Here is a 25,212-nt window from a genome sequence, read left to right as displayed (position 1 = left end):
TTATGAAACACAAGTCTCAAACATTTGATTTGTTTAAGGTTTGGGCAAAAAGGGTACAAAAACAGTTGGGGCTGGACATAAAGGCCATCCAGTCTGACCAAGGGGGGGAATTCATGTCTGCACAATTCTCTCACTGGTGTGATAAATATGGTGTTTTGCACAGGGTAGCAAATACAAGTGTGCCACAAGAAAATGGTCTGGCAGAAAGGCATGGTGCCATTATACAAGAAAAAATGGCTGCTATGTTAGCTGATGCTGGTTTGCCAAAAACTTACTGGGCTGAGGCAATTATCTGTGCCTGTTATGTGGTAAATCGTCTGTGGTCCCGTGCTGTGAATGAAATACCTTTTAGGTTACTTTTCAATAGGGACCCTAACCTAAAGTTACTAAGGGTGTTTGGCATGACTTCTTGGGTGCATATCCCTTTAAAACAGCGGAGAAAAGGGGGCCCAAAAGCCTCTAAGATGATATTCATTGGATACCAGAGTGGCATGAAGGCCTACAGGTTTACAAATGAAAACAAAAAGGTATCGTACAGCAGGTCTGCTAGTATATGTGAGCATGGAAGTTGGAAAAGGCTTCACGGGTATGAGAGTGAAAGCCAGATTGTGTTGCCAGTTACCGATGAAATGCCTGAAACAAGTTCAGAGGGGGACGTGAGTGTGAAAGAGGAGATTAGTTCTCCAGCCAGGCAGGTAACACAGGACGCACAGAGGTCTAGTCCTCCTATACGTGTGTCCAGTCGTCCTAATAAAGGTGTCCCACCTCAAAGGTATGGTTTTGAAGCTGCAGCAAACTGTGTGCTGGCTAAAGAGCCAGCTAATTATTCTGAGCTTCTCACTTATGAGGGGGAAGAGAAAAAGGCTTGGCTCGAGGCCATGAAGGCCGAATATCAGTCTCTAACTGACCATGAAGTGTTCACAGTTGTACCTAAGCCAAAAGACACAAATATTATTGGTTGTAGGTGGCTGTATAAGGTGAAACGACTTCCCTCAGGTAATGTGCAGAGGAAAGCTCGCTTAGTAGCCCGTGGTTTCTCTCAGGTACAATTCCAAGACTATGACCAGGTATTTTCTCCTACTGTTAGGCCTGAAACAGTAAAATTAGCCTTATGTAAGGCAGGGGCTCAACACAAAAACATAGATCATTTTGATGTCTGTACAGCCTATCTCCATGCTCCTATACAGGAATGTTTATACATGGAGCAGATACCAGGGTATGAGGTGTCAAATAAACATATGGTGCTCAAACTAAACCGAGCCTTGTATGGGTTGCGTCAATCAGCACGAGCTTGGTTTCAATACCTGTCACAATCACTAAAAGCAGCAGGTTTTGAGCAGGGCAAAGGTGATGCCTGCATTTTTACAAAAATGGTAGGAGGTTCAGAAGTCCAACTCCTTATTTTTGTAGATGACATATTGTGTACATATGAAACAGAAGAACAATTATGTTGGTTTAAACAAATAGTTAAGGATATTTGCAAAGTGAAACATTTGGGTCCTATCTCCAATTATTTGGGAGTGCAAGTGTCCAAAACTGAGGATGGATTTTTCCAACTGAATCAGAGAGATAAAATTACAAAGTTGCTCTCAGAGTATGGATTAACTGAAGCACATGGTGTGTCCACTCCTATGACTACAGGGTATATCAGGGAGCCAGATGATTTTCCCTGGGAAGATGTACAAAGATATCAGTCATTGGTGGGCAGTCTTTTGTATCTCTCATGTTGGGGCCGTCCAGATATAACACAAGCAGTAAACATGCTATGCCAAAGGTGTGCTAAGCCTTTCCATAGGGATTGGATAGCAGCAAAACGCGTCTTGAAATATCTTAAGGCTACTCTCAATTTCTCTTTGGTTCTAAAAGCCACTGAACCTATGCAGATCACTATGTTTTGTGATGCTAGTTGGGCAGATCGCCCTGACGGTAAATCCACTACAGGACTAGCCATATTTGTAGGAGGTGCTCTCATTGCACATAAGACATTGAAACAGTCTTTGTTAGCACATTCATCGTGTGAGGCAGAGGTCGCTGCCATGAGTCAAGGTATCTTAGAGCTGGAAGTAATACAACAGCTCATGTCTGACATGAAACTGCATTGTGCAGTACCTATTGCTGTTTATGGAGATAATACAGCAGCACAACAGTTAGCCCAAGATGGTGGAACCAAAACACACAGTAAACACATCTTAATCAGGTATTTGAACGTAAGATGTGCTGTAGAGCAAGGATTCATAAGATTGTTTAGATGTACATCTGGTGACAATATTGCAGACATGTTTACTAAAAGTTTGTATGCTGTACCATTTGAACGATTACGTGATGCCTTAAACTGCTCTCATACTGGCTTGGAGGAGTGTTGATATCTAAGTGTCAAAAGCCAGTGTGCAGAGGCTTTAGATCAGAACGATCAGTATGACAGGTAGACACATCAGGTGACATAGAGTCAGATCGTTAACATAAGGGTCAGGAGACCATGAAGTGAATGACTCAGCTAAACTCATGCATGTATCTGATTGGGTGTCTACATGTATATATAGCTACCATGTACAGTATGGTTGGGGCTTCTTGCTAGTCCAGGTGTAGGCGAAGCACTTTGTCTCTCTGGACTGTAAACTTGTATATATTGCTCTTTATCCACCTATAAATAAACTGTATTATACACCTTTGCTAAACTAACAAGGTGTGGACTCTTTGTGGATCCTCCTTAAGCTGGTGCAGTCACGCTGAATACACACCCTCCAACAAGGAGATCAGTGTGGAGTTGGTTGATGATGGTGAGGGAAGTGAAGAAAATGGTACCAGAGCAAGGAAGGCTACGGATGACACAAGGAAGACTGGGGATAGCAAGAAAGGGTGCCAGTGGACATGGGCAGTGCCAAGTGAAAAAGGAAGTGAATCCGATTGGGAAGCAGCATGAACAGTGTAGTGGAGATGTCCAGAGAGAACAAGAGAGGATGTGTGTTAGAGGACTGAATAAAGAAGCAGAATCTGATTATTTCCTTCAACAAACACACACACAAATTAAAACTAATGCTGGTAAAAACACAGCAGGTAAGGGACTTTCATAGAACATTGGTCTATTTATATTGCTAGAAGCCCAGTGATGGGTGTTAAGATTCCAGCGGACCAGATGTGTGGTCCACTACACCCAAAAACTTAAGAATCCCTTCTGTATGGTACAGTGATCCATTAAACTGGGGCGCATGCTGATTATGGGTTAATATTGATAAGAAAAAATGCTTCTTGAAAATATTCTCTTGCTGATCAATACTTATATATTGTTATATTTGCATTATTATTTATTGCTTTCATATAATCAAAAGATATTTTGTGGTTAACTGGCAGATCTGTAAGTATCCTAGCCAGAGTTTGATTTGATAAATGAATCTTGTATTGTGTAGAATTTTTACATGTCAGAATCAGAAGTCTTTCTACTTTCTGCTTGCTAAATGTGTGTTTCTTCTGATAAATAGCAGAGTAGTCATGTTGAAATCCACATGCATTGTAGCTTGCAATTGTATGAATTTTAAAAATGATTAAATAACCTCTTATTATATTTTTGTTAAATAATCCAAGCTTCTTTCATCCTTTAAGTAGTCATTGAATTTCCTACTAATTAGAATGACAGGTGTTCAGTATCTGATCTGTCTAAAAATTTTAATAGTTACTGACAGACTAAAAGATATACTAACTCTTTCTTCCCTACTAAGGGAAGTAAAATAAAGCTAATAATTAAGAATGATACTTCTTAAATTTATCACTTATGAAATGGCTTGTTAAATTGCATTCATAAAGTATTAGTTTTTCTAAAAAGAAGATATAAAATTTGTCACATTAGGCAGGATTTTTAATATTTTAGACCCTTTTAAGAGCAGTGTCGTTAGTGTAGAAGAGGCATCTAGTATTTTACCTGCTGGCTTTCAGTCACAAATTCAGACTGCTGGAAGCTTGTTCTAATTTGCATTAACCATTTATTGTGTCCTAATTAGACATGGGCACGATCTGAATTACAATTTCAAAAAGTCCCCGATTTTGGCATTTGCTCCATCGTGACTCAGCTAATCAGTTCTGTCCACGGCAACTGATCCAGCAGTCGGGAGTTTGCTTGTTCGGGACTTGATCGGATATATCGGTTTCTGTTCGGAATTGCAGACACTCTGGCACCAGTAATTAATTCCCGGGGCAACGGAGTCAGGGGGGGAATGAGCTGTGTTTGCCCTCCTTCTGTCACCCTCGAAACATGAATGGAAACCCAGCTTTCCTTGATTAGCAGGCTTCCTTCCAACCACGGAGCAGCAACCCAGGGGAGGGAGGGGGAAGGGGGTGGGCACAAAGGAAAGGCAAAAGGCAGCGCAGAAGGCTGGGATGCCGCCTGAGCCGTTCGCCTTTCCCCAGGATAAGGGGCGTGTGGGCAAGCCAGCCACCCCTTGTCCGGGGGAAAGGCAAAAGGCAGCGTGGGAGGCCACCTGCGCCGTTTGTCTTTCCCCAGGACAAGGGGGGGATGTACTAAAACGAATGACAGGATTACCCATTGAAAATAATAGGAGAGGCTTGAATGCCCGTTGGAAATAATGGGAACCTGGAATGCCTATTGACTTGCATGGGCTCCATTGAAACACATTAGAGCAAAAAAAAGGTGCAAAGAAAACGTGGAATGGATTTTGAAGGAAACTCTCTGGGCCCAGATAGACTGTTCTGGGACTGGATTGACAGGCCCCTGAGCGCAATGACGGCCCCTGGGTGTCTCAGAAGGGCTCTGGGACTGGAATGACAGCCCCTTCCTGGAATGAGGGCCCCTGGGTCTGTCAGAAGGGCTCTGAGACTGGAATGATGGTCCCTGGGTGACAGTCAGGGGCCTGTCATTCCAGTCCCAGAGACCTTCTGAGACACTCAGGGGCCGTCATTCCAGGTAGGGGCCTGTCATTCCAGTCCCAGACCCCTTCTGTCACACTTAGGGGTCGTCATTCCTGTCAGGGGCCTGTCATTCCAGTCCCAGAGCCCTTCTGGCAGACCCAGGGGCCGTCATTCCAGTCAGGGGCCTGTCGTTCCAGTCCCAGACCCCTTCTGTCACACTTAGGGGTCGTCATTCCTGTCAGGGGCCTGTCATTCCAGTCCCAGACCCTTTCTGTCACACTTAGGGGTCGTCATTCCTGTCAGGGGCCTGTCATTCCAGTCCCAGACCCTTTCTGTCACACTTAGGGGTCGTCATTCCAGTCAGGGGCCTGTCATTCCAGTCCCAGACCCCTTCTGTCACACTTAGGGGTCGTCATTCCTGTCAGGGGCCTGTCATTCCAGTCCCAGAGCCCTTCTGGCAGACCCAGGGGCCGTCATTCCAGTCATGGGCCTGTTGTTCCAGTACCAGACCCCTTCTGTCACACTTAGGGGTCGTCATTCCTGTCAGGGGCCTGTCATTCCAGTCCCAGACCCTTTCTGTCACACTTAGGGGTCGTCATTCCAGTCAGGGGCCTGTCATTCCAGTCCCAGAGCCCATCTGAGACACCCAAGGGCCCTCATTCCAGGTAGGGGCCTGTCATTCCAGTCCCAGACCCCTTCTGTCACACCCAGGGGCCGTCATTGCACTCAGGGGCCTGTCAATCCAGTCCCAGAACAGTCTATCTGGGCCCAGAGAGTTTCCTTCAAAATCCATTCCACATTTTCTTTGCACCTTTTTTTTGTTGTTGTTCTAATGTGTTTCAATGGAGCCCATGCAAGTCTATGGGCATTCCAGGTTCTCATTATTTCCAATGGGTATTCAAGCCTCTCCCATTATTTTCAATGGGCAATTCTGTCATTTGTTTTAGTACATCCCACAAGGGGCGCGTGGGCAAGCCAGCCGCCCTTTGTCCTGGGGAAAGGCAAAAGGCAGTGTGGGAGGCTGGGAGGCCGCCTGCGCCGTTCGCCTTTCCCCAGGACAAGGGGCACGCGGGCAAGCCGACTGCACCTTGTCTTGCGGGGCAGGTGAACGGCACTGACAGCCTCCGAGCCACTCGTGCTGCTGCCAGCTCCACAGCGCACCAGGACTGCCAGCTTGCTGCATGGGCGGGAGCGACTCAGGAGCGCGCACGCACGCAGCAGCAGCCTGACTACGGTTGCTCTGGGCGCTGGCCTCCCCGATTTCCGATTTTGGACCGGAAACGAGACTTGATCGGTTAGAATCAGGTACCTGCGTTTGGCGGCGCCACGGAATCACGATCAGCTAAATCGGGATTATTTTTTGGATCGTGCCAATTTCTAGTCCTAATGTAGGTGAAATGAAGTTGATGAGAAGCTCTAAATTCCTTCTCAGCATCTCCATAGTCCAACTTGCAAAGTTTTATTTGTCAGAATTCCTCTCTTTTTATCGAGTTGTGCTTTCCATGGGGCTACTGCCAAAAATAGGAACTATGTATTAGTGCCCTTATATTATTGAGGTAGACTTCCCTCATGTTCCCTGCACTTAACAGCAGCATCAAGTGATCTGGAATGGGATAAAGGAAGTGCACGACATGATTTCACAACATATGCAAGTGTTCCTTAATGGTAGGAGTTAAGGCATAGAACTCAACACACACCTATTGTTTTCAGTTGACTCATGTTGACTTTAAGTCATTTGATATGGATAGTATAGGAAGCAATCCTTCACCAATTGTATCTGCCCGTATTTAAACCAATCGCAAGCTCTTTACCGAGCATATTTCAAATGTTGCTTTTCAGAGTTCAGATAATATGACACTACATTGCCTAATGTGGATATGGCTTGAAAAATTTATTGGATATTGTAGATGTGAATGTATAGGTTTCCTTCTGATTATCAGCATAAAAGAATGAGAAAAATACAAAACAAACTGCTCTTTTAAAGGCCATAGAACTTTTTAAGCACAAGTGGGAACTAGCAAGAACTTGTAGGGGCACATCATTTCCCTCTCCTTTCCCTGAAAACCCCCATAGCCTTTCCCCCTTTCCTGCATCCTTCTCTTCCTCCCACTCACAAGCAACCTTCATTCCCTGCCTCCTATTTTCAGTTTTCCCTCCTTCCCTACCCCTAGCAGCTTCTACCAGGGAAAGCTATTGCCCAGTTGTGTTTTTCTGTTGCTGGGCTGGGCTAGTTGCACAGTGGGGAACCTGCAAGGACTTGTGAGGGTAGAGTTGCCAGCCTCCAGGTGGTGGCTGGAGATCTCCCAGAATTACAGCTGACCTCTAGGCCACAGAGATCAGTTCCTCTTCTGAAAATGGCTGCTTTGGAGGGTGGACTCTATGGCATTATATCCTGCTGAGGTCCTTTCCCTCTCCAAACCCTGCCTTCTCCAGGCTTCATCCCCCAAATCTCCAGGAATTTCCCAGCTTGGAGCTGACAACCTTATGTGAGGGTCATCACCTTTCCCCTGTATCCTCTTCCCCAGATTATTTTTTCTTTCCCTCTTCCTGGCAACTTGCATAACCTCTTCTCTTGTTTCTTTCTCTCCTTCCCACTACCAACCAACCTACCTTATATCTGCCACTAGAGTTGCTGGTCCTTCGATGGGGGCAGGGGATCCCTCGCTCCCAGCCTCCTTCCCATGCCACCACTCACTTGGTGGGTGAGGGAAGAGGCTTGGGAATGCGTCTCCTGGGGTGCACTCCCAGTGTGATGCAAAGACGTCACTCCCAGGAGTGACATCATCATGCAGGCCCTGGGAATGCTACCAGACTTCACACAGGCTAATTTGGCCCATTCGGAGGTAGAAATTGGTCCAGTGAGAAGCCCAAGAGCACTCCCGAGGTCTGCGTGATGTCATCACACCCAGAAGTGATATCATCATGTCACATTGGAAGCACATGCATGTGAGATACTCTATAGGTAAGTGCTAGGTTCCTCCACTCCTACCAGGAGGGGAAGGGGACCTAGCAACCCTGTCTGCCACTCATCTTCAGCAGTATTTATCATTAATTTACTTCATTTATACCCTGCCTTTCTTCACTATTGCAAGTTTTGCCAGTGGCACCTTAGGGACCAACAAGATTTCCAGGGTGTAAGCTTTCAGGAGAGTTCTCTTCTTCAGACTCAAATCTTGCTGTTCTACTGCAGGTTAACATGGCTACCCACCGAAACTTTCTCCACAATGGGGACCCAAAGCAAGCTACATCATTCTCCTCACCTCCATTTTATTCTCACAAGAATGCTGGTGGACTGGGAGTGAAAAACTAAAAAAGGGCTTCTCTTCTAACCACCCTTGCCATGCCCCCCCCAAAAAAAAGAAGGGAGAGAGGAAGAGGCAGCTTGCCTGACTATGCCCCACCCTCCCCAAAAAGACAGCCTGCCTGATCAATTTACTATGCCTTGTGCAGGGCTCTGGCAGTCCAAGCTGCCTCCCTTGCCTTGTGTGGGGCTCGCGTGGGCTGAACTCAGCCCTGCTGCTTGCCTCCCTCCCTTGCCTTGGCTTATGCAGGGCTTAAATGGGCTAAGCCAGGCACCACCACCCCACCTTGTCTTGTGCAAGGTTTGGACAGGTTGGGGGCTGCCTCCCTCCTTTCTGGGCTTGGGCCTCTCCTGTCTCACCTCAGGTAGGCTAAGCCAGACACCTCATCATCTCATGCTCAGTTAGTCCAAGCCAAGCATCACTTCCCTCAGCTTGCACAGAGCTAAACCAGGCCAAGTGCCACCTCCCCTGCTTTGTATGGGGTTTATGTGGACCAGGCACTGCCTCCCTCACTTTGTGTGGAGCTTGGGTGGGTGGGGCTCAGCCCTTCTGTGACAGGTTTCGCTTGGCTCAGGTGGGCAGGAGGTCATTGGCACACTGGCAGGAGACCAGATGCTGTTAATGGCGAGTCCGCCTCTGCTTGTGAGGTAGGTTAAACTGAGACTGTTTAACTGACCCAATGTTACCCATTACGTTTTTACAGCAGAATGAGGATTTGAAGGCCTCTGGAACTCTATCCACTATAATACAGTGGCTTTCATGAGGAAGAAGCTGTTGAACAACTGTAACTACTATTGAGCAGTAGTAAACACCTGGGCCTGGGTGAGTCCTGCAAGTCAGGTGTAGCAAGTTACCTGGTTGTTGCTGCAGGCCCTGGCCCTGATGAGTCTTCCTTCAAAGTTCCTTGCAGAACCCCTGTCCATCATCTTCAAGGCCTCCTGGAGGACTGGGGATGTGCCACAAGATTGGAGAAGAGCGAATGTTATCCCAATCTTTAAGAAAGGGAGGAAGGATGACCCGGGAAACTACAGGCCGGTCAGTCTGACTTCTGTTGCTGGGAAGATATTAGAACAGATTTTAAAGGGATCAATCTGTAAGCATCTGAAGGACCACTCAGGGATCCGGGGAAGTCAGCATGGTTTTGTTCCTAACAGATCCTGCCAGACCAACCTGGTTTCCTTCTTTGATCGAGTGACCAGCTTACTGGATCGGGGGAACTCTGTTGACGTGATTTATCTGGATTTCAGTAAAGCTTTTGATAAGGTCCCCCATGACATTCTGATGGGCAAACTGGAAAACTGTGGAGTAGACTATAGGACAGTTCAGTGGATAGGGAACTGGTTGGAGGACCGCACTCAAAGTGTGGTGGTCAACGGCGTTTCATCAGATTGGAGGGAGGTGTCAAGTGGGGTGCCGCAGGGCTCGGTTTTGGGCCCGGTACTTTTCAATACTTTTATCAATGATCTGGATGAAGGAGTGGAAGGGCTGCTCATTAAATTTGCTGATGATACCAAATTGGGAGGGGTAGCAAACACCCAAGAAGATAGAATTAAAATTCAACAAGACCTGAATACTCTGGAGAAGTGGGCAGCTGTGAATAGGATGCAATTCAACAAAGACAAGTGCACAGTATTACATCTGGGCCACAAAAATGAGAAGCACAAATACTGGATGGGGGATACCCTTCTGGGCAGTAGTATATGTGAAAGGGATCTTGGGGTAAGAGTGGACTGTAAACTGAATATGAGCAGTCAGTGTGATGCGGTGGCAAAAAAGGCTAATTCAATCTTGGGTTGTATCAAAGGGGCCATAGCATCGAAATCGCAGGAGGTCATAGCCCCTCTCTATACTGCCTTGGTCAGGCCACACCTGGAGTATTGTGTGCAGTTCTGGAGGCCCCACTTCAAAAAGGATGTGGACAAAATCGAGAGGGTGCAGAGGAGAGCGACGAGGATGATCAGGGGTCTGGAGACTGAGCCCTACAAGGAAAGGCTGAGGGCCTTGGGAATGTTTAGTTTGGAGAAGAGGAGGTTGAGGGGGGACATGATTGCTCTCTTTAAATATTTGAAAGGCTGTCATTTGGAGGAGGGCAGAGAGCTGTTCCAGTTGGCAGCAGAGGGTAGGACGCGAAGCAATGGGCTAAAACTACATGCACAAAGGTACCGACTGGATATTAGGAAAAACTTTTTCACCGTCAGAGTAGTTCAAAAGTGGAATCAGCTGCCTAGGGAGGTGGTGAGCTCCCCCTCACTGGCAGTTTTCAAGAAGAGGCTGGATGAATACTTGTCAGAGATGCTTTAGGCTGATCCTGCACTGGGCAGGGCGTTGGACTCGATGGTCTGTATGGCCCCTTCCAACTCTATGATTCTATGATTCTAAAGCCAGAACAGCCCTGGAAAGGGTCTTGACCTATCCCCTTGCTTTTTACTGACAGAAAACAAGGCTTGAAGGCTGGCAATACTGTTGTGGTTGCCTAGCAATTGCCACTGTGGGCATCCATTTCTTAAAGCTGCAAGCATTCCTTTTATCATTTTGAGGGGTTAACCCCCACCCAGGTTTGTAGAAAGATCTGTCTTGTCTGTCTTTGGTCTTAGTTTCTGGATTTAAGTACCCACTTACTCAGCCACATTGAGAATTATATATATTGATATTATTAATAATAAGTATGCAGTTGTGAGAGTCCATTTTTTGTATTTAGCTCTTTCGAACCAGTTATTTAACATTAATGTGCTGTATATTAGAATTATCTAGATAATTAAAAAAACACACATATAAGAATTAAATTGATGATAAAAATGAATAAGAATGAATCACATAGGTCACTGGAGTACTCACTTTAGTATTCCAAATGAAGCAAGCTTTCATCAGTAGTTTTCAGTTACAGCTTGTTTGATTGAAAAAAACTATCTTTTGAAAATTGTTAGCAAATTTAAATAAATAGAATGTCTTCAACTTGAGCTGATTGACCTGCCATGATAGGACCCAGAGGTATAAGCAGTTAATCAGAAATGGGATAAAAATAATAATAACCCCGATTACTTGTGGCCATAGAGAATAATAGATTAATGCAGAATGAATTTCATATAAATTATTTCACAGTGTTTTCTTTGATGTGCTGCAGCCATGACAATGGGGGATGGAGCCTCTACATACACCCAAAAATTGAAATGAAGTATATTGAAATGGTTAAATTACTATAGAGATTAGATTGAGAGTTCCATCAACTCTTATTAAAACAATTCAGAAGTTTCAAATACCCTGGCGAATGAGCTACATAAAACCCCAAATCTAGACCTGAAAGCTTCAGAATGCTTGAAGAGTGCTGAATTCTCAGAGCAATTTTTAACAAACACATACTACTGGGACTAAAAGTGCTATTCAGAATGCTGTATTTTGATCCAGAATACTGATCTGAATTAGAACCTTTTAAAAAGATGCCTCTCTAATAAATTACTTAATTTGGAATGAAAGTGTTATTAATAAACTTGTTAACCATGTACAGAATTTTAACTGATTATTAATCTATTTTATAGCTAACTATTTTGGATATTACCAAAACCTCAATGAAGATGCTTTTAAAGAAAACATAATTTTCTAAACTAATATTACTGCTCTGTGCTTTATTCTTTTTTAAAAGAAATGTAACAATGACATCCATCTTTTGCAATAAGTATTTTTTAGAATATCCCAAATTACTCTTACTATATAATTTTTGAGTATATCTGCAAATTCTTGATCTGTTTTCTTAGCTTTCTCTTGATTGTATTCTTTGTCTATTAGTGACTTCGGAAGGAACTTTTTTGTTTACTTTTTTCAAAGCACCAAACATAACTTAGGTGTTTGTTTTGCAGCGTTTATAGTCCATTTTTCTCAAGAAGGTGGATAATAAGCATAATCATAATTAGTGTTATCTTCTCTTTGTAGGAAAATGGCTCTCCTGAAGAACATGCAATTTATGTCTGGGACCATTTCATTTTCCGGTCTGCAGCTGAAAGTGTATTTTTTGTTGCTCACAGTTATGGTGGCCTTGCCTTTGTGGAACTGGTAAGTGTTGGGTTCATGAATACTTATTTTTCTTCTGATTTTCATTTGCAAAAGTTAAGCATAGCTTTCTCTTTTGAAAGAATATGGACAGAGCTGTCTTTTGCTTGGCATATTCTGTTTATGTTATCTATTGTTTTTCTTTGCTAATTTAAAGGTCTTATAAGGATAACTTTAAGAAGAGAGATCAAATAAACAACTCATACTCCCTAACTCAAATGAAAGGGGCAGTTTGGGTCACTGATTAATGAAAGACCTATGGATGATGTAATATAAATCAGGTTTTTTAAAAATGAAAAAACGAATAGGAGCACAAAGACTATATATGTGGGGCATTTCCTTTCCTGCTCAAAATTTTACTGAAATGAACTGACTCCTAAAGGCAAATATGCCAAGGCATTTAAATAATCTCTAATCGTAACTTTATGTAAAGAAATTTGAGTGGGGGGACATTTGGAGCAGTGGGGGTAGGTATGAAAGAAGATATTTCCTTCTTCCACAGCTAGCCATTTTTCTACTATAAGTAACCTCCCCAACTCCCCGGCTGCTTTTTTCCATAAGGAATCCCAGCATTGTGTTTATAAGTCTGATTATGTATATCTAGACCGCCTAAAGAGAAGGAATAACTTGGGGAAGGAAAATTGGAGGCAAAAACAATGGCCAGGGTTGAAAGGGTTAAGTAACATAAAGCTGTTTCTCCACTCCAGAGCACCCTCTCCCAAAGCAGCTATTCACTTAAATAAACCCTTGCTTCTTTTCATGTATTTGCATGGAATGTATAGTTAGCCCCTCAAGCATCTCCCACTAATTTCACTGAGACTTTAATGGGAGATCTTTCCGTTAAATTGTATTCTTTACCTTTATACTGAATGAGCTGTGGTGTTTGGGATATAAAAACTTATCTGTTACTTTCCAAACATATATTAGAAAGTCCTCTTTCATTCTTTCTGGTTACAGGTAGTCACAGATACTAGTACTCAGTTGCAAAACAACTGAATATGTTTAGTTTTTTTATATAAACCTTTTGAAACTATAGGTATCCAGTAAGATTAATGTGCAATAAGTTTTACGTGAATAAGAGGAAAACAACAATTGAGCACCTGACTTATAAAGCTTATTTCTCTTGAGGAAGGAAGTGTCTTTTGGTGCTGAGCAGCAGTGAGTATCTGAATTATTCTCAGATGACAGGAGGCACACATATGTTGTATGTGGTTATCTGTACCTGAGAAGGAAAAAAAGGGAGGAGGTCCTAATAATACCACCAAAAAAACCAATAAAGACCTCAGCAATGCCATGCATTTGATGTGAATGATGTAATAAATATATATTGTTAATCAGATGAAGAGAAGAATTAATTTCATAAAATTTTACAAAAGACATGATGAATTACTGTGATATGAGCACTGATACCACTGTAATTCATTTTGTCTTTTATTCTTCTCTTCATCTTCACTATATATTTATTATATCATTCATTTTGATTGCATGGTGTGCTGAGGACTTTACTGGTTGTTTGATTTTTTGTGGTATCTGTATCTCAGAACAAAATAATGTGTGGTGATGTGGCTCTGTACATGATCACAGTTGCTGAAACAAGTATGCATAGTTCAGTTATACTTGTATAAAGTACTGTGAGTCTCACACTTTTTGGCTTCTGTGTGATTGAGAAACTGTGACACTCTAAAAGGAGCTGACTGGCTATTTAATTTACTAGAGGGCTGCTAGCAACCTGTAATAAGCAGAACCAAGCCCCAGCAGCTCCACCAATGGTGCAAGAGCATTCGACTCCAGCCCATCAGCAGGAACAATGATTGGTGTCATCTTACCCCTTGGCTTCCCCTGCATTGATACAAGTTGGTAGGGATAGTGGGAGAAGGCAATGGGTGAGCCAATGGCCATCGCTGATGCTGCTGGCTAAATCTGAGCAGTGTGGCCCCTGTAGTATTGGCTCTCAGCACCAAAGAATCCCACTCAGTGTGGCTCGTTCTAGAACCATCTGAATGTCTCAGTTGCCCCTCCATTCGATACATGTAATGTATCAACAGTTCTTATGTGCACTGTAAAAGCATCCCAGAATGACTCCTGCAGCTGTAGCACATTTTGTACTTTGGATAGGTGATTGAAATATTTGAAGTGACGCCTGGCTTTTTAGAAGAGGTGTTAAAGATGCACATGATAGATTTTCAAATTATAGGCTCAGCGGATTGATATAACCTACAGTTCATGATGATAAAGGACAGTGTCCTATCTTCTTTAGATGAAAAGCAAGATGTAGCATTACTTCACAATTTCTCCAATCGTGGGTTGTGTATTATTGACAGAAAACAAAGAATAATTGTTCCAGAGGGATAGCCCTGTTAGTGTGTTGCAGCAAAAATAAAATAAGAGGCTTGTGGCACCTTAAAGACTGACAAGTTTTATTTCATAAGCTTTTATGTCCACTTCTTCACGTGCAATTATATAATTGTTGGAGTTCCAGAAATATTTCATTGACATGGCTAGCTGTAATTTTCACGTTATCACTTTACAAGCCAAACAAAGTTGCCTAGTTAACGCAAATGCTAAAGAAGCAACAAAAAATCTCTTAAACATTATATAAGCAGCACACCTTTTTAGGTGATGCAGATGAATTCCCCACCCTATTATAATTGTTGGCACCTTAAAACTGTATGGTAATTGATGAAGATTTGGGAGAGATAGCTTGAAGTCTAGAGGCAAGAAATACAAATCTTTTAATTTGTTGAGAAAATTGGCTAAAAAACGTTTGCTTGAGAAACCAAAATTCAAAACATATTTGAACTAAAGTGTCTTTGTCCCCCCCCCCCCCCCGCAACTCTTTTCCTGTCACTAGCTGGAGATAGCATGTATAACAGATGAACAGTGTGTCATTTCCATTTTGCTTGTTTCTCTTGTCACGCTGGTGGATATTTCTCCACTTTTGTTCGACTTTAATATGAAGCACACAGATGTTTCAGAACAAGCTTTGACTTCTGACCTTGGGGCTTCTGGGGTCAGGGTACTCAGGGCCTGTGAAATTATCACAAGCAGAGCTAAAGTTCTTCTCCATTGCAGGAAGTAAGCAGTAAGTAAGAAGTTAAAAAGGAGCTTTGTCAGATAGACAAGATGGTCTCAGTAAGGGTCAGCTTCTGTAGTCTGCTGTCTCTGCAGGAGGTATATGCATGGGGAGGAAGAATATAACTACTGGCACAACACGCGTATATGTCACGTATGCAAAAGAAGATCTGAAAAATATATTTCATTGAATAAAGTTTAATTTTTTTAAAATAAAGACTGAATTTTAAGAAAGTTTATGGAAGAGTTTTAACAATATGATTAATAATTTATTTGCTGCCCATATAAGCAAACTTCATGTGCTAGTCATAGTGAACTATTAGTCAGTCTTTTAAAAACTAGGAATATTTGTTGAATAAGAAAAACCCAACAAACATATAATTATTCTACTTAAACTATTGATTTTCTGAAGTAAAAACAGTTAAGTTGCACCCAAGGTTTCTGAATGGAAAAGATTCACGGAAGTGGATCTTATCTTCTCCTTTCCCCAGCAGCTATCTGAGCACCCCCAAAAAGCCACTCTTGAGGGTTGGGGTGGGGTGTCCTCCTGAACAATAAACCATACGACCGAGGAGTAGCAACAGAGGAGAAAATTGGATAAAATCCAACTCCTGATGTTCTGTGAACTTTTGCTTCAGCCACTGAACATGCTTCATTCATGCATCGGTGAGGGGGAGCAATTCTGGCTAATTCTCCCTTCTTGCCACAGCCCTCTGTGTTATATTATTCTGTAAAGGTCTCTGACACTGAAGAGCAACTTTATGAAGGAGGGGTACAGGAGGCTGGTGTGGGGAATGGGAAGGTAGAAAACATGCAAACTCCTCCTTTGTTTGTGGGAGCTTGGACTAGAGATGTAAAAGCTACATTGGAAGCCACGTTAGAAATTTAGACAGAAATTGAAATATCTGCTTTACTTACTATCCAATCAAACCTAAACTAATTTTATTGCTTTAACAACATAAGATGCATCATTTATACCTTACTTAGCATACAAAATTGCAATATTGGACATATTTACAAATTTAAAAGTTATAAGTGCCTTAGTTTTTTTACAAGGAAAATTGCACATATAACTAATTCTTGAGAGGAAACTGCAAGCTTGAACTGAGCACAGTAACTGATAGGTCATCAATGGAGTGACTATAGGATGGGAGTGATGCTCCTACTCCAGCTCTCTCCTGATAACAGTCGAGCTGCAGCATTTTGCACTAATTGGAGCCTCCTAGTTATCTTAGATGGGAGACCTATGTATAATGCATTACAATAGTCAAGCCTTAATGTTACCATAGCCTTAGCACATGTACCTTAATTTTTGCTGTCTGAAAAGTAAGAAAAATAGAAGTTAAACAAAAAAACACAAGCTTTCAGTGCAGTCCTAAGCAGAGTTACTCCAGTCTAAGCCCATTACAATCAATGAGCTTAGCCTGGAGTAACTTTGCTTAGGATTGCACTGTTTATGGTAAATAACATAAAATATATTATTTGGTCAGAAAAGGGTTTGTCCAAAGTGTCAGTAATGGTATCTTCACAGCTAGGTGTAGTTCTAGATAGATGTAGTTTTTTATGGGTAGCCATGTTGGTCTGTAGTAGAACATCAGGATTTGAGTCCAGTGGCACCTGAGAGACGAACAAGATTTTCCGAGTAATCTTTCAAGAGTGTCTGCAGACAGGCGTTCTGACTCTTGAAAGCTTACAAGCTGAAAATCTTGTTGGTCTCTCAGGTGCCATTGGACTCAAATTCAGCTAAATGTAGTCTTTCTGTAGCTACTGGTTAGAGAGAGTTCTGTTCTCTGAAATTTCTGAGTTTTCCTCCGAGGCTTTGGTGCAGTTGCTCCCCTTCCTCTTCTTTTCCCTTCAGCAAGTTAGGGTAATAGTAGCTACTTGTTACCCAGCCTATGGGTATATGTGTTACAGTGGTTTGAGGGAGAGATGAAAAAGTGAACCACAATGGAAGAATTAGGCCAAAAGGACAACGGAAGGGATGCAACAGTTGAGAAGCAAAAAAAGCCCTAGATGGTCCCCTGATAAAGATTAGATATCCTTCTAGGTGCAGAAATGAACCTTGGATTTAAGAACTGTATGAATTTACAGCATGCACACCTTGTCTTTAAAGTGTTTCACTCATTTCAAAAGAGAAAATATTTCATATTCGGGTTTTTTTAGTACTCTCCCAAATTTTCAATTTGAAAAATTGAATATAAGGCCTCAGGGGGGAAATTGGGGAAACCCCCCTCAATTTTTTCCATTTTTTCCCCAGGCCTTCACATCTCTTGGACCCAGTCCAATCTTTCCTTATGTCTAAAGGCTGCTAAGAAGTCTTTGTCAATATATGCAGCCATTTTGGATGTGACTGATGAAGTGACTGTTCTGCCTCAGAAATGGTCATATGAAAACGCCCTCACCAAGTCTATGAAAAATGGATATAGAATTGCAATTGGACAGGCGGGCTCTAGGTGGGAAACCTTTCCCACTTTCAGCAGAAGACTCCGCTCTGTGATCTCTTACTGCTTCGGTTTCTTCTCTCTCCTTTTCACATTAATATTTCCTAGTTTGTCCTTTAAGTCTCTTAACTCTGTGTGTGTGTTATGTGCCATCAAGTCGTTTCCGACCTATGGCGACCCTATGAATGAAAGACCTCCAAAACGTTCTCTCTCTAACAGACCTACTCAGATCCTGCAAACTGGAGAATGTGGCTTCTTTTATTGAGTCAAGCCACCTCGTTTTAGGTCTTCCTCTTTTCCTGCTGCCTTCCACTTTTCCTAGCATTATTGACTTTTCCAGAGAAACTTGTCTTCTCATGATGTGACCAAAGTACGATAGCTTTAGTCGTGTCATTTTAGCTTCTAAGGAGAATTCCGGCTTGATTTGATCTAGTACCCACTTATTTGTCTTTTTGGCTGTCCATGGTATCTGCAGAGCTCTCCTCCAGCACCACATTTCAAATGAATCCATTTTTTTCCTGTCAGCTTTCTTTACCATCCAACTTTCACATCCATACATGGCAGAGGGGAATACCATAGTTTGGATTATCTTGATCTTGGTTCCCTGAGAAACATCTTTATCTTTAAGGATCTTATCTAGCTCCCTCACAGCTGCTCTTCCAAGTAGACATGGGCACGAACCAATTTAATGAACCAGCGGTTCGTGGTTTGGTGCCGACGACGATCCCGAGATCGCGAACCGCAATTAACATTTCCCATTACCGAACCGATTTGCGGTTTGTTGGGTGTGGAATGGCCCCCTTGGCACTTACAGAGCTCATATTCCCGGGGAGTCTTTTGCAGCCTCTCCTAAAGCCATCACTCAAGTTTGGACAAGATTGCAAAAGGGATCTTGGAGATATACCCTCTCCAATCCAAGGCCCCCAGGAAACTCCCACTCGACACAATTAGAGCCACCGGTTGACATTGGCCCAGTGTACAGAAGGTGGGTGTTGACGGCGGTCCTCACCTGAGGGTCCCACTGAGGAACAGTGCAGCAGTAGCCAACAGCACCCACCTTCCTGCCTTGCTGGAAAGGATGGGAGGGAGAGGAGATGTCATTTGGAGGGGAAGTGAGAAGATCCACCAACAGCTGCGAGGCCTCCTCCGAAGCTCCCACTGAGCTACTCTGTGGCGGCAGCCAACAGTACCCACCTTCCTGCCTTGCCAGAAAGGATGGGAGGGAGAGGACCTGTCATGTGGGGGTAAGTGGGAAGATCCCCTGCAACCGCCAGTCCAAAGTGGAGCGTGCTGGTATTCCTGGCACAGGCTGGAAGAAGGATGATGATGGCGGCCGCCGGGCCTGGCGGCCACAGGGAAACAACAACAAGCCACCTCCCCTTTAGGGGGCAGGGGGTCTGGCTGCTCGCCGGCATCACCCCCCATGGAAGGACGGGAGGGAGAGGAGATGTTGTTTGGTGGGGTCAGAGTGCTCCAGAGAGGGGACAGGTCGAAAGAGGGTCTGTGAAGTCAGAAGATCCTAACAGCCATGAGGCCTCCTCCAAGGATCCCACTGAGGAACTCTACGGCAGCAGCCAGCATCAACCACCTTCTTGCCTTCGCGGAAAGGATGGAATAGGACAGGACCAGAGAGGTTGTTGAGAGGGGACTCAGTGTTCCGGAGAGGGCGAGGTGAGAAGAGGGACCATGTACTTGTGTGGAAGAGGAGAGCTGAGCCTGAGGCTTCCTGGCCGCATTGTGCAGCAGGACCGGGACAGAGGGATCCCACATCCACCCTGAAGGAGTGCGAAGACTGCTGTGGCAGAGGCTTGTCTGCTCCCCCTGTGTCACAGTGGAGGCTGTCGCCAGCATCACTCACCTTCCTGCCTACACAGAAAGGATGTGACTGGTCGTGGCAGCATTACCCTTTCACCCCTGCCCAGAGGGGACCGCCGCTGCTATTGGCAGGGGCCACCATGACGTGCAATTTTATGCGTGACAGCAGTTGATATGTCCCTCGTGGCCCAAAGCTGAAGCATCATACAGCACCCACCATCCAGCCTTAACGGAAAGAGTGTGAGGACGAGGGACCCATTCCCCCCTGCTCAGAGGGGGCAGCAGGTGCCCATGGAAAGGGGGGGTACCGTTCAGTGCCATGCTAATGCCAGCAACAGCAGCAGAGCTGCTCCTTGTGGCAGAAAGCGGCATCAGCTCGCAGCACCACACCTTCCTGCCTTCGCGGAAAGGACATAACTGGTCGTAGCGGCATTACCCATTCACCCCTGTCCACAGGGGACAGCCGCTGCTGTTGGCAGGGGCCACCGTGACGTACAATCTTATGTGCAACAGTAGTTGATCTGTCCCTCGTGGCCCAAAGCCGAAGCATCATACAGCACCCACCGTCTGGCCTTCATGGAAAGGGTGTGAGGGTGAGGGACCCATTCCTCCCTTCTCAGAGGGGCCAGCAGGTGCCCACGGAAAGGGGGCGTACCGTGCAGTGCCACACTAACACCAGCAACAGCTCCTGAGCTGTCCCTCATGCCCAAAAGCAGCAGCGGCAGACCTCAACCACCTTCCTGCCTTCGCGGAAAGGACACATGACTGGTCGTGGGTCCCATTCCCCCAATGCACAGAGAGGACAGCAGGTACACGTGGACAGGGGTGCACCGTGCAGCTCAAACCTGTCAAGCTCAGCAAAAGCTTCTGAGGTGCCCCTCGGGGTCCAAAGTTGCAGCAGCAGACAGCATCCAACTTCCTGCCTTCGTGGAAAGGGTTGGAGGGACCCATTCTCCCTTGCTCGGAGGGGACACCAGGTGCCATTGAAGGGGGTACCATATGGTGCCACTCTCACATCGGCAACAGCAGCAGAGCTGTTCCTCGTGCCCAAAAGCGGCATCAGCTCGCAGCACCACACCTTCCTGCCTTTGCGGAAAGGACGGGATGGGAAAGACAGGAGAGGTTGGGAGGCATCTGAGCAGATCCAGAGAGGGAGAGGTGTGAAGAGGGAACGGGAACTTGTCTGGGAGAGGAGGGCAAAGGGTCACCAGCCATGGAAGCAGCCCCGAGAACTGAGGGAGGCTTGAACCCACTGTGGAGGAGCTGGGCTGGCTACAACCCCAGGGTGGCTCAGAGCCCAGGGAGGTCCAGGTCCATGGGAGGGTGCCCCAATTGGTTGAGATTCACCTGGATGAACGTCAACATGTCCACCAGGTCTGGGTGCAGACGTGTGCGGCGGGGACGTAGGAGTTCTCCCAGGTGGGAGAACACCCGCTCACTCTGCACGCTGGTGGGAGGGAAAGACAGGGTGTTTGTTGCCACAATGGACAGGTCCGGCCATCATTCAGATTTCCTCGCCCAATACTGCAACAGGTTGGCATAGGGGGGCTCGGTGGCCTCAGAAAGGTACTCACGCACCATGGCCCCCACTGAGTCCTCCACTGAGAGGGAGGCGCCCGCTGTGCAGTGGCCAACCATGCAGCCCATCGACGAGGCCCAGAGATCGAATGTGTCCGTTGGGGTGGCTGTTCCCTGGCGTGAGTCTCTTCCCACCTCCTCCCCCTCCCCCCCCTCCTCCACCACCTGCCCCTTGCCGCTGCCCAGTTCCTTCTCTCCTGCCCTCTGTCTCTGGAAACGGAGCACCACTCTGTGGAGCTCCTTTTTCCAGTGCTGCTTCTGACCCGCTTGCGTGGCAATGCTGCCCTTGATGCAGAGGTCACAGAGGGAGGCCAGTTGGTACTGAGCCTCGCAGCGTAGAGGATGCAGGCATTCAGCGATGCAGGCCTCGATCCTCCGGACAAAGTCCCAGACCCTGGGGAGCAGCTCTTGCCCCTGTTGGAGCTCCTGGGCCAGAAACTGGTCTAGGCCGTGGATCAGAGGGAGGACCTGACCCAGGCTGGCTCAGTGGCATCCTTGAAGGGTTTCAAGATCCGGGACATCTGGGCAAGGACTCTCCAGTCCATGGAGCTGAGGCTCAACTCCTTTCTCCTCCTCAGCACATCCGAAGAAGTCAGGATGTCTTCCAACACGCCCTTCTGCTCCACCAGACAACATATCATGTCGTAGGTGGAGTTCCAGCGGGTGGGCAGGTCCTGGAAGAGTTGGTGCTCGGGTCCCCTGCCTCCCTCTGCCTCTGGAACAGCTTGCGGGAAGAGTTTATGCTGCGGGAGAAGTGGGAAGCAATGTAACGGCAGCTGTCCAGCAGATTGCGCGTCCGCAAGGTTCCCTTGTCCCAGCTGTCCCTCAGCTTGCTCCCCAGCCTGAGCACGTCCCGCATCATGAGGTGCAGCTTGTGTGCCATGCACACCAGGCCCGGGAGGGATGCCTCTTTCAGGGCTGCCAATATGTTGGCTCCTGCGTCTGTGACCATGAATCCACGGACAAACCCTTCCACCTCAGACATCCACTGCCTCACAGCTGCCTTGATGGTGGCAGCAATGTTCTTCCCGGTGTGGTCCTCGTCCATCCCCCGGGCCTGAAGAAGAACCACCCTGTAGCCTGGTGTCAAGCTGGGAACCTTTTTATGGCTGACAGATCTTGGCCTGGGGATGCGGAGGTCCTCTGGTTGCCACCAGTGGGCGGTGATGGCAAGGTACCCATGATGGCAGCCGCTCCACAGGTCGGCCATGAAGTGCACTGCTCTGCCTTGGGCGGCCAACAGGTCTCTGCACCATGTCTCGCACTGCCTCGTACAGGGTGGGCACGACTCGACGCCCAATGGTGCGCTGTGACGACATGGAGAACCATGGGGCAAAGTGCTGGAGCAGCAGTTGGAAGCCCACACACTCCATGACCGATAGGGGGAAGGGCAATCATCTGCGCCACCACACAAATGCCCGCCTCCTGAGCCCTTGACCTCACCCTTTTGAGCAGCACCACCCCCGACTTCGATGGAACAACATCCCCCAGGGCGGTGTGCCTGACCCTTCCACCAGCCGCACCCTCGAGGCAAGGCTTCTAGCTCGAGGTGCATTCCGGACACCTTCCCATCGATCCCAGATCAGACGAGCTGGTAGCCCTCCGTCTCCCCCCGATGGATGTTACGCTGACCGAGGATGGAGACCACAGGCTCGGGTGGTGCCTCTTCAGGTGCCGAGTCAGGGCCATTGATGACAGGTGCTTCGGGTCATTGCCCCTGCACACCAGGCCCTCAAACACACAGCACCACACTACGCGGGGGTCAGTAGGAAGGGACCGAAAGTGCCTCCAAACATTGAGGTTGAACCATGGTCCAGTAACGGTTCCAGGGGAGGGAGGATGAAGGGTTGCTGTTGGATGTGCCATGGAGCTGGCAATGGAAGACGGAGTGATGGGTGGACTGCAGGCAGGGACAGCACCGCCGGTAATTTGGGATGGGGACAGGCTGGATGTTTCTTCGAACCCCAAGCATTCCTCTAAGGATCCCTCGGCCTCCTCCTCCCCCAAAATTTTCAGGAGTTCCTCTTCTGCTGCTGGCAAGACCTCTTTGGCCTCCTCCACAGCCGCAACTGATGATTTTGGGGGAGCGGAAGTCTCTGCTGCTCCAGAGTACTGCACAGCACTGCTTCCAGTGCTGCAACCGGGACAATCTCTGCACTTCCTCCCACGACCACTCTTGTCGCCCACCCGAAGCCTCATCGTGCCAGCAAACAACAATTGAGAAGAAGAACGGAGATGACACTGTGAACCCTCAGCTGAGGTGCCCACCAAGCTTGGCAACAGGGCCTGGCAGCAGCCCTGGCACCAGAGGGAGGGAGGGACTAGAGCCCTAGGCCACCATTCCCACAGACCTGAACAGATCAGGCACTAATGTGAGCCCTCAGCCGAGGTACCCACCAAGCTTGGCCCCAGGGCCTGGCAGCAGCCCTGGCACCAAAGGGAAGGAGGGACTAGAGCCCTAGCCCACCACTCCCACAGTCCTGACCCGATACGGCACTGATCAATAATCAATGTGAGCCCTCAGCCTAGGTCCCCACTGAGCTTGGCCCCAGAGCCAGGCAGCAACCCTGGAACCAGAGGAGATAGATCCCTATCCCCCAAATCCAAGCTGAATTATACTCTCAGTCTCTCTCCCCAAAGGCTAGCAAGTGGCAAGCAAGAGCTCTGTCCCACTCCACTGCTTGCTGAAAGTGAAACCCAGCCTGAGAGCCCACAGCTATTTATAAGCACAGGTCCCATTGAGCAACGCAGGAGGTCTGTGTTTGGCTGTCAGAGCTGCCTATCAGGGATTGCAGGGATGAGATTGGAGTGCCCATGGCTACAGGACACCCCCTTCCCCCTCCCTCCCCTGAGTGTCTTCTCCCAAGTTGTAACTGCTTTGCAGCTCCGTGGTTGGAAGGAAGACCTGCCGATCAAGGTAAGCTGGGCTTCCATTCGGGTTTCCAGGGTGACAGAAGGAGCACAGACAGAGTTCAGGCATTCCCCCAGCTCCGTTGCCAGGGGAATTGATTGCTGGCGCCAGAGTGTCTGGCTTACCGAACCGCGGCCGATTGCACCGAACCAGGCTTTTACCGACCGCTGGTTTGTTGGCCGTGGCCGATAATGAACCGCCGGATCGTGATCGCGCAATCGCCATTTTCGTGGGTTTTTGAAGTTTGTGATGCAGTTCATGCCCATCTCTACTTCCAAGTCTCAGTCTTCTGATTTCTTCATTGCAGTCTCCCTGTTGGTTGATGATTGAGCCAAGGAATAGAAAATCTTGAACAACTTCAATTTCCTCATTGTCAACTTGAAAATTGTGTAGTTCCTCGGTAGGCATTACTTTTGTCTGCTTGATGTTCAGTTGTAATCCTGCTTTGGCGCTTTCCCCTTTAACCTTCATCAGTAGTCGTTTCAAGGCTTCACTATTTTCTGCTAGTAATGTGGTGTCTTCTGCATATCTCAAATTGTTAATGTTCCTCCCACCAATTTTCACTCCACCTTCTTCTAGATCTAATCCAGCTTTCCTTATGATATACTCTGCATAGAGGTTGAACAGGTAGGGAGATAATATGCATCCTTGTCTGACACCCTTGCCAATTGGGAACCATTCTGTTTTCCCATATTCTGTCCTGACAGTGGCCTCTTGTCTAGAGTACAAGTTGCACATCAAAACAATCAGATGTTGTGGCACTCCCATTTCTTTTAAGACTCTCCATAGCTTTTCATGATCTACACAGTCAAAAGCTTTGCTGTAATCTATAAAACACAGGCTGATTTTCTTCTGAAATTGCCTGATATGTTCCATTAGCCATCGTAAATTTGCAATGTGATCTCTGGTGCCTCTTCCTTTTCTAAATCCAGCTTGAACATCTGGCATTTCTCATTCCATATATGGCAAGAGTCTTTGCTGTAAGAGTCTCTTAACTACCCTAATATTTATTTTTACTTTTTAGGGTGGTGTTCCTTTTCCTACTTATATATCTCCAATATAGCAAGTGATGCAAAAGTGAGGAGAAAAGGTTTCCATTCCCATTGGGCACAAGTATAACTTTATTTTCCTCACCAAGGTTCCTAATGGCTATTTAATACATTACAAGTTGAGTCTGGGGTCCCCACCCTTTGTA

General features: G+C 46.3%; 1 protein-coding gene across 7 annotated transcripts in view; it reads left to right on the top strand.

Annotated features, from left to right (window-relative positions):
* The window catches only part of FAM172A (family with sequence similarity 172 member A), a 553,070-nt gene that overhangs the window by 303,796 nt on the left and 224,062 nt on the right, over nt 1-25,212 (top strand). For all 7 annotated transcript variants that reach the window (XM_054986299.1, XM_054986296.1, XM_054986298.1 and 4 more), the window contains one exon: nt 12,084-12,203. In XM_054986299.1, the coding sequence (XP_054842274.1) occupies nt 12,084-12,203 (120 nt within the window). The remainder of the gene's footprint in view (nt 1-12,083; nt 12,204-25,212) is intronic.

This window comes from Eublepharis macularius, chromosome 8 (genome assembly GCF_028583425.1).
Source record: "Eublepharis macularius isolate TG4126 chromosome 8, MPM_Emac_v1.0, whole genome shotgun sequence".
NCBI lineage: Eukaryota > Metazoa > Chordata > Lepidosauria > Squamata > Eublepharidae > Eublepharis > Eublepharis macularius.
The sequence above is the reverse complement of the archived record's forward strand: the minus strand, read 5'-3'. Positions and strand labels throughout refer to the sequence as shown.